This window comes from Nelumbo nucifera, chromosome 1 (assembly GCF_055504915.1).
Source record: "Nelumbo nucifera cultivar China Antique chromosome 1, China Antique-T2T, whole genome shotgun sequence".
In the NCBI taxonomy this organism is placed as follows: Eukaryota; Viridiplantae; Streptophyta; class Magnoliopsida; order Proteales; family Nelumbonaceae; genus Nelumbo; species Nelumbo nucifera.
Window position 1 is genome coordinate 121074185 of NC_142649.1, and position 20419 is coordinate 121094603.

The window sequence follows — 20419 nt, forward strand, 5'->3', positions numbered from 1 at the left end:
GGTTTGGGCTTAGGGCCCGTTATTTTTAAACCTTCAATGTAAGGGAGCCATGGGGTCATCCAAAAATAAAATATCAATGTTTCTCCCATAATTAATGGCTGAAACACACTTTCTTCATCTCCACTAGCAGCTTTGTTAAGAACATTTTGGGCAATATTTCAGCCAATTTTCATATTATTTAATACGAGCTTCTTTCACCAAGTATTACAGCTTAGTTTTCATCTTAAGCAGATTAATGGAAATAAAGGTGGAAGGCCACAAGTCACCCGACAACAATATGATAAAACAGTGTGCCAAAGTATTACATTTACAATGTACATAATGGAAATCAATATCCAATAATGATGACTTAAAACAAAGAACTTCTTTCAGGACTGCTCTGCTTTGCCATGAACATAGTGACCGCTTCGAATTGAAGAAGTCGATGGCTATGAGATTATCACAAAAGAGAACTTTTTTGCATATTATACAAAACTAGAGATAGCATAGGCTTCAGCACAAAATAACGCCGACTATCCAGGATAACCCAAGCTGCTGTCCCCAATCCATCTTTGCATGAATCATCACAACGTATAAATGAAATCTGCATTAGGTTCTGCTATACCACTTGATATATGTTCATCAGCACGAACGTCGTGAGTTGACTGGAGATTGAAGTACTCTGCAAAAACAGAGAGCAAATTGCACATCCTCCATCTCGCAAGATTACTAGCTGATAAGTCACCAACCATATGCTTCACTGGTTCAGCTTTTTCTGGGTCCACATGGAAAGCAATAAAGTATTACAACCATGTCCAGGGTCCAGTACATGTGAGATTTGTAGATCCATCATCATTTGCATAAACACAGGTATCGAAGTTTCAAAATGCAAGGCCAGTTTATATACAAGCTTAGACTGCAAGAGGACTGGAGAAAAACATAAATAAATGAGAAATGTGAAGCCAAGCCAATAAAAGACACTGAAAATAAGTAGCAGATCAGCTCATTTATGGCATAAATCATAGTAACATAGATAACAATACAACACGCATTACTGAAAATTCAGGAGAAAATGACACATGATCAGGAAAAGAAACAAAAGCGTAGCAGTAAAAATCTATCCCTTGCCACCATTGAAACTGAGGTTTAAAACATCAAAAGGAGGTACACATCTACGCAAGATTTTCAAAAAAAGCAAATGTGAAAATCCATTTCTATTATTCATTCCCAAGAAGGAAAACTTACCACCGCAAAAATGTATTGGATATGTTACTTCATTTCTCCCATAGAGGTAATGAATAGATGCAATTAGATGCTTCCCCCAGAGGTCAAATTTCCATTGATGTTCCAAAGTCACTTGGGATTTCCCACGACCTACAAATTCAATTTTACAGTTGTTACTTCTGAATTGCAGGACCTTTAGCAAAGAGTAATCAGTTCTCATCACAAGTATCTTATAATAAATTATCTGTTAAAAGCAACCAGAAAAGGTTCCAAATTAGGTTACACAACATAGATAAATTGAAAACTTACTAATGTTGGAAGCAAGAAGACCAGTACAGATAACCCAAATTATCTGTATTTCACACACACACACACACAGAAGAATGGTAGTGGTACCATGGGAGATTGTTATGTGAAATACAGAAGATTTGGCTCTTCGGCAGATGACAGGGTTAAAAACCACTACAGACCATTCATTACCATATCATGTTGATCTTGCATATGAGAAGTTCAACTGTGCAACTGTGCAACAATGCATAAATGCAAAACAATATTAAATTCTTAAATGGTGCTCTCAAGGTTTCCAACCATTTCACCATATAATCCTACATATAGTAATAACAGGTTGGCCATGCCAAGTTGGATCCAGATTTTTTGACAAATAGGCCTTCAAATTTGGCCTGGGCGAGGTCAATGGACCAACAGATGAAGCACAGGCATGTGGACCTTGTAGGCTTGTACAAATTTCATTATTTCAATTGCTAAATAACAATATCACAAGTGCATGAAATTTTTACCTTAACATGGAAATAAGTTTTCACAATACATTCACAGATATGAGAATATGTAACTACACCTAAAGAACACAATTTCACCATAGATAAGTATTGTGTAAAGTTAACTAACAAGCAAATAAAAAACATGGATTGTTGAAAATGAGGCTGGAACTGATGCCCATCCCATCCAGTCTAATAAATATGCAGCACAATCCACAGTGGACCAGGACTAATACCCAGCCAGTCAGTTTCAACCATGGACATCCATAATTGTGTAGGCAAGCATTGAATAAGTGAGGATACTTGCCACTTAATTTCCACGGGTGTTTCAAATAAAAAACATTCAAAAAATCAAACATATCAATGGTTTCAAAACCAATACTTGGAAACCCTACATTGCATTTTGAAACTAAAGTCACGACAAACTTTCCATATATAACTACAATTGGTCTTTAACCAAACACATTTTAACAGTGTCAATAGATACCACATATCCCACAAATGTAGCCTCATTATGGCATTGGGCAGAAAAGATATGGAAAACTTACATGTTCTTTGTCGTTTGTCCATCAAATGCAAAGACATAATCAAATCAACCAGTAATTGACTGGGCGCTGTGCTGACTGCATCTGCCCCTGTGCTGATCTTAAAGGAAAACAATTTGATAATTACTTATCAGTGGCACTGTACCTCACCCTGCCAGCATCTTAATACTAATTAAAACTTAATATTTCACCCTTAAAACAGAATATATGCAATGTAATTTCAATAATAATAGAATTGCAAATTAGAGCATACTTAGGATTGGAGACCAAGAGATAACTCAATGTGATCTCTTCCGTCACCTTGGTTTGATAATACATAACAAGGGAGAGATTGAGGATATGCCTTATATTATTAGAGCAAGATGGGCAAAATGAAGAGGTGCAAGCGGAGTCTTCCTTGATAGGCAAATACCACTTGGGCTAAAAGAAAAAATTTATAAAATTGTTATGGGGGCAACAATATTATATAGAGCAAAGTGTTGGGAAAATAAGAAACAACATGTCCAAAAATAAGTGTGGCAGAATGAGAATGTTCAGATAGATGAATGGGAAAACTAGAAACCTCAAAAAATGAACTTCTACTAAGGAACCTGGGAGTATCCCCAAAAGGTGATAAAATGAGGGAAAGAATGTGATTTGTTAGGAGTTGAAGGGGCTAGAAGAACTAAAGGCATACCAAATAGGACATGAACTTACATAGCAAGAAATTATTTAAGGTCACATAATTTAACAATGGATATGTCACTGAACAGAACAAAATAGTGAAACAAGATCCATGTACCCCATATAGTTGGGACAAGGTTTAGAAGATGGTCATGATCATTATATTTAACCCGTAAGATCCATAGTTCCTTTTGAATGAAAAAAAAAAAGATACAAAAGACAACAATGCAAGCATTAAATGGGGATCTTTTCTTATAGTATATATGACCACATTTTTTAGCTTTCTTATAGCTGTACAATGCACCATATTGTCAAGGCAACAAGGCGCCCTTGGAGGCTTGCCTCACCTAATCACCAAGCAGTTTTGTATACTATGTTATAAAATACTATTATATTCTTAATTTTTTAAGATTATAATTATAAATAGACATTGTTAAACCAAAATAATAATTGTGTGTTTATATACTAATTTCTTTTTATTATTTTCAAATTTGTTAGGGACTAATCAACACAAACATTGCTAACTGCTGTATTGAACCCTCAAAGACTTCAAAACCAGAACCAATAAGTAAGGAAAAACTTAAAATTTTATCTAATCAACACATTTTCTTCTTTTTCTATAAAAATAGGGGTTCAGCCCCTATATTTTTTGAATTTTCTTTTCTTTCTTCTTTTACTTCTCATGAATATGTTGATTTTCTAGACTTTAACATGAAGTTTATACTTTTCTTGTGGAAAAGTATGGATAATTATTAAGGAAATATGGTTATGGAACCTAGGGAACTACTCTAGGCGACTAGGCGACAAGGCGCATCCTATCGCCTAGCCTCGCCTTGGCACCATGAAAACTATGCAATGCACTGAAAGACAGGTAGTGCAAATTTAGAGAACCTGATTGGGCCAACTATCAGACATAAAAACCATTTGTACAAGTTAGAACATTTGGATATTTCTTAGTTGTGCTTCTATTCTAAGCCAAGCCATTTTCAAACACCAACTAAGCATAGAGTCAACCACTACACATAGTTGTCAAGGCGACACCTAGGCGACAAGGCGCCCTTTGAGGCTCACCTCGCCTAATCATCACCAAGCAGTTTTGTACTATGTATTGTAAACATAGTTGTCAAGGCGACGCCTAGGCAACAAGTCGCCCTTTGAGGCTCTAATCGCCAAGCGGTTTTCTACTTCCTACTATAAAATACTTTTTTATTCATTCTTTTTTGAGATTATAATTAAAAAATAGACATTATTAAACTAAAATAATCATTTTGTGTGTTTATATACTAGTTTCTTTTTATTATTGTCTTATTTATTAGGGTTTAATCAACACAAACATTGCTAAATGCTGTATTAAACCCTCAAAGACTTAAAAACCTGAACCAATAAGTAAGAAAGATCTAATCAGCACATTTTCCTCTTCCATATCTTCTTCTTCTTCTTCTTCTTCTTCTTCTTCTTCTTCTTCTTCTTCTACTACTACCAATACTTTTTATTTTCTTCTTTTCCTATAACAAAAATAAGGGTTCAGCTCCTATATTTTTTGAATTTTATTTTCCTCCTACCTTTTCGTCTCATGAATATGTTGATTTTCTATACTTTAATATGCAATTTATACTTTTCTTATGAAAATCATGAATAATTATTAAAGAAATATGGTTATGGTACCTAGGGAACTACCCCAGGATCTATGTTTTAACATAAAAAAATCCATCGCATAGGCGACGCCTAGGCACCCGCCTAGGTGACTAGGTGACAAGGTGCCCCCCAATCGCCTAGCCTCACCTTGGCACCTTGAAAACTATGATTGTAAAATTCTTTTTTATTCTCTATTTTTTTACATTATAATTATAAAATAGGCACTATTAAACTAAAATATTCATTTTGTGTGTTTATATACTAATTTCTTTTTATTATTTTCTTATTTGTTAGGACTTAATCAATACAAACATTGCTAAATGTTGTATTGAACCCTCAAAGACTTTAAAACCTGAACCAATAAGTAAGGAAGAACTTAAAATTTTGTCTAATACTCTTATCAACACATTTTCTACTACTTTAACATGAACTCTATACTTTTCTTATGAATAATTATTAAGGAAATATGGCTATGGTACCTAGGGAACTACCCTAGGATCTATGTTTTCTATATAAAAAAAATCCATCGCCTAGGCGACAAGGTGCCCCCGTGACGCCCAGCCTCGCCTTGGCACCTTGAAAACTATGCCACTACAACAAGGAAGCTAATGGAAATTTTCCCTCTAGGTTGCATTTGGTAAGAGTGCAAAATACGTATGGTTTATGAAAATGCAAACTTGGTTTGCTTTTGCATTGATAAATTGTGTACTATTAAGAAACAAATTTGGTTGTGATGGGTACATTGGAATCTACCTTTTATATCAACCAACTTTGAGTGCAAAAGTTTGACTTACATTTTCAATGCAAACATGTCAGAAAAAATAAATTTACTGTCATTTTCAGTACAAAAATGTATTCTTACCAAATGCCTACAAAATTGAACTAGAGTGCAAATTCACTTCACTTCAGTGTTTGCACTCTTAACAAACACAGCCTTAAGGAAACAAGTAACCCAAACCTTTCAAAAATAAAGGTGAAATGAGAACCTTGAGAATGGATATAAAACCATAGAAACACTGAAGATGTTGAATAAACAAAAATTCTTTAATCATGTGTATGCAAAACTTACTTGGGGAACAAAACCAGCCTTTTCAAAGAACAGGACAATCTAATATCAGAACTCCTTTGTATTTCAAATATGCAAGTTTCCCCCATAGTTTTCACTGACAGAAGCCTAGAGGAAAGAAATTTAGCAAAAAAGACTGTTAGAATGGAGGCTATTTAAGAAAATTGTTAAAACTGAGATATGAAAAGAAAAAAACCTTACTGAAGATAGATGAAACAAAATGTCAGAGACAAAAAAAAAAAACATTCAATAATTAAATTGCTCCAAGAAGAATAAGTAGAAATTCTAGATTATTTTAGCACAATTTCTAAGACAAGTAAAGTTTTCAAGTACTGAGCATTGATTTAAAAGGCATGCCTAGGCGCACAGGCAAGGCGCATTTTAGGGTAGGCGTCTCGCCCAGGTCCTAGGCACAGCCCTTTCAAAAGGCACATGCATGATGCGCCTTGCGCCTCAGCCCAGGCATGCACCTTTTGAAAGTTTGTCACTTTTTTGCTTCAAGAACCCCCTATTTGGTAATGTTGTTCATTCATCCATCTTACTAAAATATCTTCTTAAAAAGCAATTAAAATTATAAAATCATTATTTTTTGTGTGAGAACTAAGAATTTAGGACTTGTTTGGGCTTGCCTCAAGGGGTGTGGCACAAAGGCAGCTCGTAGAATCAGGAATGTAATATGTTTTACATCACATTAGCTACTTTAAGTAATGCAATTGACGAAAAAAAGAGATTGTGGGTTTTACATGCTTGAAAATGTTTTATATGTTTGATTTTATTTTTAAATTCACATTTGAATATTCTTTACATGTTATGTTTATGTATTTTAATTTCAAATAATAGGTTTTTTAAAAATTTTATTTTAAAATTTAAAGTTTATATTTTTATTAATATTATGTTTAATATTTTTTTATTTTTTGGCATTTTTTATTTTTCTAAAATCTTTTTAGCATTTTTTATTTTTGCGCCTTGCTTCAAAAAGGTGTGCACCTTGCGCAAATTGACCCCTGCTCCTTTTTTGCACCTTGCGCTTTTAAAACACTGGTATTGAGACAGATCCAGAAATTTCAGATGACAATCTATAGAAGAACAAAGTTAGTGCCTGTTTAGATTACAAGGGACAATTTGCACCAGTGAGTATCTAAACTCCAAACTTTATTTGGATGGCGTATATTTGCTCTATACTTTTCTCTAGGGTGTGATATCCTATATCCAAATCTCCTAGAGTCATGTATACTTTGTTGGACTGGCAATATGCAATGAAAGATTTTATCCATGCATAAGACAGGATCTTAGGCAGCTGCAGCAGCCTAGGGGCCATTGTGATGGTCCTGGGACTACCTATTCTTGTAAACAAAACAGTTATACCACATCAATGAAGAAACGGATACCAATTGGTATATATATATATACACATAATCAACCCATTATAAAGTTGTGCTGCGGATGTTCCAAGAACTCTGATGATGTGCTTCTCTTTGCACATTCTCATATATATGGAAATGCAAATAAGATGGTTTCAAATACTAGTAAGGAACTCAACATTGGATGGTTTCCCATCACTAGTAGTGACTCATCCAATGCAGCAACGCAAATTGCTGGTAATGATAACCTTCATGGTATGCCTCATACTAGTGAAGAGACATCAAAAACTAGGTTGCAAAAATTTCTCTACATCTCATTAATTTCAAGAATGCAACAAGGTCTTATTTAGCAATAAAGGGACCAGACCGTCAACTTCTTGAAAGTTATCTTTTACACTGAAGCACCTATTGCAAGGACGGGAGACATGGAAACAAGGTCAAATTCTAAGACATACTGGAATTTGACTTTGAAAGATGAGAAAACATGGATTCAAGTAAAAGTATCCACTAAAGAACCTGTGCTGTGTAGGAATCCAACAAATGTCAAGTATGGGTCCCTTGATCATATAGGAGACTCGGACAAGGTTCAAAGTTGACAGGTGACCTGTCACGTCACATATTAGCATTTTAAAAGCTTGAAATCTCATAAAGCCTTTATTTAGGCATATTGGTGGCCCTGAAAACCAATACAATATGCCCAATATGGGGCATATTGTATTGATACTTTGAACCTTGGAATCAGAGTAACACTGCATAATGGACCTTCATGGTGAAGCTTGAATTCATGTATAAGTAGACAGATTTGAGATACCAAAAGTTAATTTACCTACTTGTTTGATGGATTTTGCATCATAGACTGAACATCCTATTCAAAGAAGATCTACTTTGGGCAGGTTTTCTGGGTATGACCAATATCTGTCCAAAGCACCCCTCCCAACTCCTAACCAATGCAATCTTTTTTTATCATTAATAAAATTTTAATGATATGCAACAAATGATAATTACCTAATTAAAGAAAACTTAGGGGTTTAAAGAAAATGAATGTATCTGCATGGATGAAAACATGTATATATGTATATATGTACATATTCATCAACAAATTATAATTGTCTAGTTTAACAAATTCATTATAACAAGATAAATGAATGGCCAATTCATTATACAAACCAGATGAGAAAAGCCATCAACTCCTGTATCAAGTCATCAACCAAAGTCTTAGTTATTAGTTTTTTTAACAAAATTCAAAGTAATATCTAAACATGGTACTTGAAGAAAGCTTCAAGCTAAAACATGACTGTTATCAACAAAGTACATGTAAGCTATCAATGCAGTTTTGAACAAGAAAAAACTTAAGAGAAATATGCTTACCTGAAGATAAGGATACACAAGGTCATACACCTGAAGAAAAAACCTTGACTTTGTCCCCAACCTAACAATTTTACCAACCTTTAATTAGAACAGTTGAATGCTAGAAACAGAAGTTGTGTTCCAAGGAATAGGGCTCAAGACTCTATCAGCTCAATGACTGAGCCACAACCATGGGAGTGTATATTCAATTCCAGCCAATCTATAAAAATGGAATGACAGAGTTGGCATATTATTTTCTACAGCACAACTCAAATGTCAAAACCTCATTAGTACGTTGGGCACTAAATATAGTCATGATGAAGCACTGAGATGCATTATGCAGCTCACTAACTTTTCTGCAGCACACTTTACAGTTATTGCACTATTTCTAACATGGACACATTCCTCAAATCCAAGTAATTTACAAACCTTATGCTACATCATCCCATCATAAAGATGATGAGCAACTAAGCTTCTGGAATATATATTCAATAGGAAGGGTTATCAACCAAAAGATTTTCCACTATTCTCGTCTTCAATAATAATGATATTAAAAGAATTCCTTTAAAGTCACTATGTAACAATACAAAAAGGAAAATCATATATTTCATGAATGAAAGAATGAATTGAAAAAAAAAAATCTTCCCTAATTTTTGGGCTCCCCAGGATAGGAACAGTTCCTACTTCCCACAACTAAACGTTTTGATAGGGAGATTACAAGACAAGAAGACATTAACATGAATTTTAACAAACCTAACTTCAAGAGCCAGAACTTAAGACCAAATTTTTTTACCAAAAAGGTTGTGCACTAGGGTGAAATAACTGTCCAATATAATATTGCAAATTTACTACTACCTAAATAATTAACCAATTCCATGGTTAATATGCATGTTGAATTAAACAGCAACAATTATCACAAACATGAACCATGACTTTTACAAAAGTATTGCATGGACAGAAATACCAGAATCAGAATCTGACAAGTGCTTGGGAGTATGACATGGCAAGATGAAAAAACATGGACACGCCCATAAAAAGTATACACTAGTAAAATAGTCCATACCTATAACCAGTGAGGGAGTCTAAACTGTTAGAGAATATCAACCTATCCAAGGGCCTCACCTAACAGCTTAAGCTTTTAGGTTGAATGGTTCTTTGAGATGGTATCAGAGCCATTTTGACTAAGTGGTCTAGTGTTCAATCCTCGTTACCCCCATTATAATTAAATAAGTTTCAGCACAAGGTATGGGTGGGCCTGTGCTTGTTCATGCTTCAAGCCCAATGGGCTTTCGTGTGAGGGGGCGTGTTAGAGAATATCAACCTATTCAAGGACCTCACCTAACAACTTAAGCTTTTAGGTTGAATGGTTCTTTGAGATAAACTAACATTTTCTGTTCAAGAAGTGGAACTTTCATAGAACTAACATTTTATGTTTTTGGAGGAGAAAGATCAAAACTAATTGTCAGTCCTCCATTGCAATATGGCAAGAGATATTTGGGGATCTTCTCTATCTTTAGGGTGGATTAGAGGACCCCATCAGGATCTCATGAGTTGATAACTGACTTGGCTGTCTACCCTCATTGAGAATCATGATCAAATGTTGTAGTAAGCCACACCCTTTGCACTTTCTGAGGAGATATTAGGAAAGAGCCAGACAAGAGAATTTCTAAATTCCAATCATTTATCCATTCCCACTAATATTAATGATCTGAATCCATAATGAACTTTCAACAGATAAAACCAATACTTTATTATTCAATGTGTTCATTCTCATGACACCTTGTCTAAGAGTGCTAGGTACCATCATTTTCAGTTGACTTCAGCTTGGAACATCATCAATAGATTCAATGAAGTTCCACATCAAGTACCACGTAGCAGAATATCCAAGTTCCACACAGCTAGACCCATTGATCTTGATGTGTCCTGCTAACACTATTTTTAGGGTTTTTTACTTAAAAGGAAGTTTGCAATTGGCCTCGCTGACCCCAGAGCTAAGACAGAATTCTGTCACATTGGCAGCCAGAATAGCAATTTGTCATACCTCTCATTAATCCTTCCAATTGAGTTGTATTAAATAAATGGGTTCCAAATTTCCATTCAAACTCCACAATCAGATTGTTTCGAATGCTTCTCATTTTTGTCAAAGCTTCTGGACTCTTGAGTACTTCCACATGACCAAACAGCCTTATCTCAATTTCTGGACTTCTTGGGTAAATAAGATTTAATTGCCGTATACAACTTGTGTACTGTTCTTTTTTTCCTTTTAATACATTTTTAATTTACCAAATACCCAATCTCATGGTAGGGGTTCTGCAAATGAAAAACTCATTTATGTTTATCTCTTTAGTTTCAGGTGTCACATACTTCTCAAGCAAGTTCTCAGAAGGATTGACCTGTGGATGAAGATCATCTTGTACAGAGTCTTATTAAAATTATCCCTTATAATTTAACAATAGTTCTCTTTGGTTCACACAACTAAGATTTTCTTCAAGATATGGGTCAAAGTAGTAAGAAATGATTAAGTGCTAAAAATTTAACAATAGATATGACATTAAACAGAATGGGATGGAAAAACAGGATTCATATAGCCAACCTCATATAGTTGGGATAAGGCTTGGATGATGATGATGACAACGATGATGTATCAATGCTATTTCACAATTGGAAGCAAATATTGATCAAAGTTGGAAACAGAAATTAATGCATAGAGAAGAGGCAGCATAGAATGAGTTTGTATGTTAAAAGTGTAGATACCTTTTCAGAAGACGAAAGCAAATATGTATCTCCTCAATATCAGATTCTATATTTAGTTCAATATATTGCTTAAGAAGCTCGCACAAGCAACAAATAGCTCTGTCCCTATTCTCATAGCTTGCATCCAGAGGTAGATAAGGCATAGAAATTACACTTTGCAGAACTGAAGATAAGAGGCCAGTTTGCCCAGATTTGCAGTACATTTCCACAAAAATATTCAGTATCCAGCAATTACTGACTTTGAATTTCTCTACCCATTCTGGAGGATTTCCAATGCAAATATTATTCCTTGAAACAAAACCTAAATCTCCCATATGGTTATCTCCTTTCTTTACTCTTCCTGTATCATGTTGATATTCCTTTGTGGAACCTACAGTAGCTTCACTGGAGTATTCTGTTCTGTGTGCAGGAAGAACCTCTAGTATGTCGACCTTTATTTCTTCAGGTAACTGCTGCAGAACTGATATGTCCACTTGACTTAAAGATGCAGGCATAAAATCAATTCGATCTTCACAAGAATTTGTAAGCTGCAAATTTGAGGATCCTGGTGTAGTAGCGGGTAGTGACTGCATTTCCTGAAAATATCATCAATTTCTCACTATATGAGGACTATAGGGATGATGAACTACTGGAGATAAACAGAATAATTTCTTACTGCATGAGGGCCATATGAGTAAAGGACACTAAAATAAACCTGTCTTGGCTTTTCTACATCAGAAAATGGCAGTAGTAAGTGTTCAACATTCAAGGATTTCTGCATTAGAACAAGATGAGAACTGCATCAGAAGCCAGCCTAAAGCACTGATGCTTCCTGAGTAGTAGCATTTGTTACCATCAATTCATAAAATATAATGAAGTGCCACCTGTCAATGTAAAAATTCTGAGAAACCTTAATAAAATTGAGTATGCAAGAATCGCTGATCCAGAACCAACAGTGTCATACAAACATGGCTATCAGATTCTTAATGGCAGTATGGTAATATGGCCTTTCCTGCCAGGTTATTACCAGAACTAACAGTATCATACAAAGGTACAAATATAATAAGTATATATCAAATAACACTAATGCGTTGTATGTTTGTGTGTGTATATTATCCTTTTGCTTCAAGTTAATGGCCCAAAATAATCCACAAATAACTCAGTATATCAGCTCCTTTACATCCCATATTATATTCACCACCAAGCCCATAGAGTTTGTTAACAGTCCTGTTATACTGGTTTCAGCCCTAGGTTTGAAGAAAAAGAGGAGAAAGAGAGAAAGAAATAGAGAAGAACGAATGAGAAAAATTTTATTAATGAAACCATTATGTCCTGTTACACTGGTCAACTCTCAGTCGACCAGATTTGTTTATATGTTTGTGAGAGTTATACAAAGACTGTTAAACCCCTACATAAGTATGGAACACCCTACATTTGTTTATCCACAAAATTTACTCCAGATGGAGGGGTGGGTGGCTACCTTAAAATTTTATTAATGAAACCACTATGTGCAAAGAAAATTACAGGGGAGGACATAGCCCACCTTGCCCCAAGCCCAATACAAAATGCACACCACACTCAAAATAAAACCCAAAACCTATTTACAATGAAGTTTCGGAAGAAATAAGGCATCATCAAACAATAAAAATGGAACAGAATGTGGAAGAGAACTCTTGGAATCAAAAAGAAAACTCTGAGAGTTATCACATGCCACATTTGCCAAACCATCATACACTGCATTTCCTTCTCTGAGGATGTGAGAGAAATCAATCTGCATATTAGTCGTCATGTCTGAGATTTCATCCACCCAAGGGAGAATGGTCCAAGGGGGTGGGGACAAACCTAAAAGGACCTCAACCATCATTTTTGAGTCACTCTATGATGATAGGTGAGAGGCCCAAAGATTTAGCATGGAAAACAGCATCACATATGGCTCTACATTGAGCAACAATGTTGGTTGTATAACCGTAATGAGACGCAAAGGCAAACATAAATTGCCTGTGATCTTCTCTGGAAATGACCTCCACCACCCAAAACTCTTGGATTGCCTCTTGAGGCTCCATCTACATTTACTTTTACCCAGCCACTTTTAGGACAACTCCAAAGAACTAGGCAGGCTCTTGGACAACGGGCCGGAATGGCCTTAATATTTAAAGCTGTAAGAGTCACTTGATCCAAGAAGTTTGGACCATGTCTAGGAGTAGTCCTGCGGATTTCTTGAATCCAATTCAAGATCTTTAAAATGAGCATGTTGAGTTGTTTGATACCGACCCTCATATTTGCATTGGCATCTTTCTCTCCAGATTCCCCAAATGATGAAGAGGGTAATGCAGCAACAATTTCTCTCACCTGTTTATTGTAATTTTGTCCTTGAGCAAGTCAGAACAGAACCCTAGCACAAACTGACTGGGTCTGAACTGGGTCTGAATATACGGAATGTTCAAGAGATTGCTGAAAGTAGTCCACACATTGGAAGTTAACGTGCCAAAAACACTACCGAGGCCCCGATTGGCAAAGCAATTGGGTTTTCAACAGGTGAATGTGGAAGGGGATTCAAAAGTTGTTATATCTTGGGCAAGATGTAACAGACATGTCCCATGGACCCTCAAACATATTTTCAGGGAAGTGAAAAGATTAGCAAAGGATATAAGTGCTGATTTCAGGTGGATCAGGAAGAGTGAAAATGGGTTAGCAGATACTTTAGCCAAACAAGGAGCTGCAAGGTAGCATCTATATTGGGCATCTTTGTAACTTTAGTTGTAGTTCTTGGAGATGACATTTGGGTCATCAGACTACTTAATCCCATATATTTTTAATTAATGAATCAACCTTTATTGCTGATCAAAAAAAGTGGTAGAAAGATATTAACTATCATGAGAAGGATGCTCCCACTACAACTCAATTCTCCTACTACCATATAATTTGATTTTTCTTCCTGCTAACATTTATGGAATTATTTAAAAACAAAATTTACTTTACATGAGTTAGACTATCAGTTTAAGTGTTTGTTCCCAGACTATAGAATTAGAAATTTTTAAAAGCATACTATATATGAAGAGTAATTTCATAGTGTTTGTTGTCTCTCCTTTCTGTTTCAATCCCATGCCTTACTTAGCTTCCTTGAATCAGAAGGTGTTTTCGTAGTATATACAAGTTACAACACTTACAAGAAAGGTATAGATGACCAAAGAATCTTCAATATGGCAATGTAGTTCAGGCATCCTAAGTATTCTTATCATCATCTTTATTCATGGGGTAAGTTTCACCCCCAACCTTGCCATGTGGCACAAAAAACCCTTGCCCATAGATCCTTCTTAGCAGGCATTTTAAAATGTTATGAAAATAACAATGGATGGCTAATAATAATCAAGCAAATCTCCAATACAATGTGAGGATAGACACATGTGCCCAGGTCCCTTATGAACAGTTTGGACAGGCCACATGATGCTCCATATAGAACAACTGTTGAGGTCATCAGCCATCTATAGATGAACCCAATTAGTAAGTAAATGTAACTTGCTACTTTCACACTCCAATGCACCAGAAATCTAAAAGGGAGAGGTCAACTTAGTTTCTGCCGTGAGGATTATAGACAAAATGCCTAATCACAGGGCATAGAAAGCAGTGACAATAAAGAAAAGGATAAACACATATACAATAATGTAAAGCCAAAAAAAACAAAAAACCAAAAAAACAAAAAAGTTGAAAGGGTAACCTTGTCTTCAGTTGGAATGCCATCTTGGCAGACCATATGTGGAAAAAGAGGTTTTTTACCCTTGTCTTTTACACCTGAATTTCATAAACTTACAATGTTAAAATACACTTGAAAAATAGTATAGCATCAATGCTGAATGGGTAGACAGGAGAAATGTTACCTTCAACTTTTACACGTGATGTACTACAAATGGAACTGCTTACTCTGTCAACCTTGCCTTTACCTTTTTCAATTAAATAAATCAACTTCCCACCATACATTTCATTTACTTCTGAAATGATTTCTGAAGGAAGACTCTCTATAACACCCATATCAAGATGGCTCAGTGGTGGTAATGATGAGACCTGATTTAAACAAGCTTTACTTGATTGATTAGTGTGCATTTGACATGGAGGACCATTCAAATTATTGAATTGATGAGACTTTCCATCTGAACTCTGTTTCCCACAATCTGCACAATTTTATTGCATTGTTTTATACTATTATGACAGCAATAAAACCTCAGGCAATACAGAACTATTTAATATAAAACAAAAAGAAAATCATAATTGGAAAAGGCAATATGTTTAAGCATTTTATTAACTAATTAGGCAAATGCAGATGCATAACAATAGAACCAGAACAAATCAGACCCTCAAGTGTCAAAGAAAGAATGTGAATTGTTGTAGTGGCAACAACCCAGGTATATCAACAACCAGACCACTACACATGTTGGAGTCAATGTAGCATGGACAACCCACATTTGGAGGAGACTCACAAGTCAAGGCATGTCCACAAGTTGACTTGTGTCCAACTCTTCAAAACACAGCTCACCTCAGCTATTGTGAAGATCAAGAAGATTTTCCAAAATGCCCACCACATCAATCATCCAAAATTGCAAATCCTCACTTTAAACATCTCGATGTAACAGTGGTCCAACCATTTAAATTGTCCAATAGAGCACTCTAGTATGTCTATTTTACCAATTTACACTTACACATAGCTCATGACCCATTGTTTATTGGATCTCTTCCAATTAATATTGGAATTAGGAAAACAATGAAAAAACAACTAATGTAGCTGAATGGAAAATAGGCAATTGCTATAAGATTAATTTGTCCATTGTAAATTATAGTTAAACCATTTAAGCTGCTATATAAAAAAGGCCATTATCCAATGTTTTCCCCGGCCATCTGGGGTCTCGGGAAGGTGGACCAGATATAGACCTAACTGTTGTGGAACAAAAAAACCAGGACCCAAAAAAAAAGAGAAAAAACAGGAAGCAAAACACACACACACATACAAAAAAAAGCACAGAGATTTACATGGTTCGGGCATTCGGCTTATAGCCTACGTCCACAAGCATTAGAGGAGAAGAAATCCACTATAAAGCAGTAGAGATTACCAATAACATGTTTAGAGCCTCTCTCACCAAACCCTACCTCCCAATATACCTGAAACACCTTCTCATACTCACTGTCTAGTACACTCCCGCACTTGCTTTTCTTTCTTCTCAAGATACAAGATACAAGATACAAGATAGCTTGCTGTGCAAGAGACAATGAGATGCATATGAGAACCAAACCCTAACAAGGTCCACATTGGGTTTAGAGCCAATATTTACATGGGTCCATACCTCAGCTTCCGCCACAGACCACTGCGAAATTTTTCCCTTCGGGTTTTTTCTCAACTTTAGTCCAAGCAGATTGCAACTAGAAATCAAGGCACCAACACAACACTGACGTTTATCATTTTTGCACAAAATGGCCACTCGGTCACAAACCTTTGTTTTCACGTTTGTCAGCCTGAGTCATATTAAAAAATATTATTTATGTAAAGCATGTCCAGGAAACCCACTTTCTTGGATACATTGAGTTGTATTCCCAGGCACATGTCAGAAGGTTGCAACAATGGAAGAAAGTCCACCCAAACAAGTTATTTGTTGCCAGTTTTACAAGTGCGGGGTCCAATCAAGAAAAGCCACTAAACTCTACAGTTAGGCATGGGATTGTTTTCCTTTTTATTAGAGATCTATTTGATACTAGGAAAAATCAGTTTTACTTTGAAAGAGAGTAATTCAGCAAGGGTTATAAGCAAGGGGGAGACTGCAGAGTTTGAACTTCAAAAAACTCTTTATGCCAGGGAGATCAACCATGGAAGCTATCCTCCCATTGAGACAATTGATAGAAAAGTTTATAGAGAAGAAGAAAAACCTCCATATGATATTCATTGATCTAGAGAAAGCAAATGATAGAGTTCCTAGAGAGATATGATATAATGGGCCTTGAAAATTGGAAAGAGTACCAAATAGGCATGTGGATTTAATTAAGGACATGTATAAGAGTGCAACAGCCAATGTTAGAACGCCTATGGGAGGGACATTGGAGTTTCCAATTATAATGGAACTTCACCAAGACCAAGCACTTGGCCCTTATTTATAAGCACTAATCATGGACCAGTTGACTAAACATATTTAGGAGGAGGTTCCGTGGTGCATATTGTTTTCTGATGACATAGTATTAATTGATAAAACTAAATAAGGATTAAATGCAAAATTAGATTTTTGGGAAAATTCCTTAAAAACAATAGGCATTAGAATAAGTAGAACAAAACCAGAATATATGAGAAGTAAATTTAATAACAATAGGAGTAGAAATCAAGAGACAGAATTGAAGACCAGGAGATATCTCAATATGACCTTTTCCATTACCTTGGTTCAATAATCGATAACAAGGGACAAATTGAGGAGAAATGTTGCTCATAGAATTAGAGCAGGATGGGCAAAGTGAAGGGGTGCATCCAGAGTTTTATGTGATAGAAAAATACCACTTAGGCTAAGGGAAAGTTTTATAACAATTATAAGGCCAGCATTGTTGTATGGAACAAAGTGTTGGGCAATCAAGAAATAACATGTCAAAAAAAAATGAGGCAGAAAATTGAATGTTGAGATGGATGAATGGGAAACTAGAAAGGTTAGAATAAAAAATGAACTTACTTGAAGAAACATAAGAGTAGCTCCAACAAGTAGTTAAATGAGGGGAAGTATAGTAATGTGGTTAGGGCACATGAACGAGAAAAAGTGATCTGTTACAAGTTGAAGGGGCTAGAAGAGATAGGGGAAAACCAAAAAGGACATGAAGCAAAATTGGCTAATACACTAGCTACATATACTAGTAGTCACTCTCATCAACTCTAAACGTTCCATGGTATGTTTCATAGGATTAATCCCTCTAGTATTGCAATTTCGGATATCACATCTATTCTTATATGCAGGAAGAGTTATACTTTTATTCATTCATCAAGAATTTTCTGTCTATATAAGCATATTAAACAACTTAGCTATAATATGCCCATCCCAGCCATGCACTTCCAAACTTATATGAGAATAACATCAGATCTAATATCTTCCTATCTTCATCTTCAACATAGTTGTCAAGGCGACGCCTAGGCGACAAGGCACCCTTTGAGGCTCGCCTCACCTAATCGCCAAGCAGTTTTGTACTATGTATTGTAAAATACTTTTTTATTATTTATTTTTTTGACATTATAATTATAAAATAGGCACTATTAAACTAATATACTCATTTTGTGTGTTTATATGCTAATTTGTTTTTATTATTTTCTTATTTGTTAGGATTTAATCAATATAAACATTGCTAAATGTTGTATTGAACCCTCAAAGACTTTAAAACCTGAACCAATAAGTAAGGAAGAACTTAAAATTTTGTCTAATCAACACATTTTCTATACTTTAACATGAACTCTATACTTTTCTTATGAAAATTATGAATAATTATTAGGGAAAAATGGCTATGGTACCTAGGGAACTACCCTAGGATCTATGTTTTCTATATAAAAAAATCCATCGCCTAGGCTGTTGAGTTGGGCCTAGTTGTTTTTATTCTTATTTTAAGTTATTTAGTTAGGAAGTCATTGGGCTTTAGGCCCATTAGTTTATGTTTTTAAGTTGTGACTGTTCAGCTACTTTAGTAGCCACCCTACTAAGGGCTTTCTTGTGATATCTCATCCTTTAAGTTAAGTATAAATTATAATGAGGGGTTGGCGGCTAGGGTTAATCTAAGAATCCTGGTTGACTTCCTACTCTTTTCTTCTCTAGTACTAAAATCTTCATCTTCTTCTTTCCCTTCACGAGGAATTCAACTAAATCTACAATCAGTGATTTCTACTTGGTATCAGAGCAGGCCGAAGGTTCCTTGAGTTGTTTTCTCATGCAGCCCTAGATCGGATGACTGCATGGTGATTTAAGAGGCTGATCGAAAATCTCAGGTAAACCCAATTTTTGGATTTTTTGGTGAATCTGTTTGCCCTGTAGCTGGTCTAGCGTTTCTCATCAAAATCAGGAAAAACTGGAGAAAGGGGAAGAGTCATGTTTCTGTTGGACTCTTCAATTTTGACCTAGGAAGTGGCACCCTAATTTTTTAGGGTTCCTTGGAGTTTTCTATAGGGGGCAGTTCAAGTCCTGCCTGATTTGGAGGCTTCTTGAGAGAGCGGCTGCCTCTTCTCTCTCCTCTCCCATCCCGCAAAAAAGGAATCTTTTGTGGGAAGACAGTCTAGGACACCAAAAAGGTGTTGTTGGTTCCAGAAGTGTTTCGTTTGATCTTCTTGCATATTTCAGTTATTTTCTTTACACTTTTTAAGAAGCATGGAAGGTCATGGAGATGAAAATAAACCTGGAAGTGAAATGGGACCAGTGGGAGGAGGTGTTAGAGACCTTTTCGAGACTAGGACCATTACTACAGTTAGGTTGGATGGTGCAAATTACTTAGAATGGTCACGATTTGCAAAGATGGCCATTGGTGCTCGTGGGGAATTAGGGTATATCACTGGTGAAGTGAAACCCGAAACTAGCAACTCCTAGTGGGTACAGGAGAATTATATGGTGATGACTAAGTTGTGTAACTCCATGTTGCCCCATATAAGTAAAAATTTTTTATGGGCAAATACAGGTAAGGAAATATGGGATGGGGTTACAGAAACCTATTCAAAGAGGGAGAATGTTGCTAGGGCTTATTAGTTGATAAATCATATTATTTCTACAAGGCAGGGAGATAGACCTATTGCAGCTTATTTTTCAGTCCTTAAAACCCTATGGTAGGAGATTGACCATTTAGAGACATTTGCTTAGGAAACCACTAAGGATGCAGCTACCTATCAGAAACATCTAGAGAAGTATAGGGTGTTTGAATTTCTTGTTGGCCTTAATCCTGAGTATGATATTGCAAGACAGCATCTTCTTTCCAGGGACAGAGTTACCCTCTCCCAAGCATATGCCTTAGTGTCAGGGGAGGAGAGCAGGAGAGATGTGATGATGAAAAATCCTATTTTTGATCAGTCTGCCATGGTGAGTACTGTGAAACCTAAACAAAGTGGAGATT

General features: G+C 35.8%; 1 protein-coding gene across 15 annotated transcripts in view; it reads right to left on the reverse strand.

Moving 5' to 3' along the window:
• Positions 1–250: 250 nt before the first annotated feature.
• Positions 251–20419, reverse strand: part of REV1 (DNA-directed DNA polymerase) — a 49633-nt gene continuing 29464 nt past the window's right edge. For 2 of the 15 annotated variants that reach the window (XM_019200141.2, XM_019200139.2), the window contains exons 19-28: positions 15205–15495; positions 15045–15118; positions 12045–12104; positions 11351–11925; positions 8618–8678; positions 8417–8439; positions 5892–5996; positions 2528–2619; positions 1225–1353; positions 251–754 (exon numbers count right to left, since the gene is read on the reverse strand). In XM_019200141.2, the coding sequence (XP_019055686.1) occupies positions 564–754; positions 1225–1353; positions 2528–2619; positions 5892–5996; positions 8417–8439; positions 8618–8678; positions 11351–11925; positions 12045–12104; positions 15045–15118; positions 15205–15495 (1601 nt within the window). In that variant the 3' untranslated portion in view covers positions 251–563. The other 13 variants (XM_019200140.2, XR_016080052.1, XM_010278863.3 and 10 more) reach the window with 13 other exon arrangements.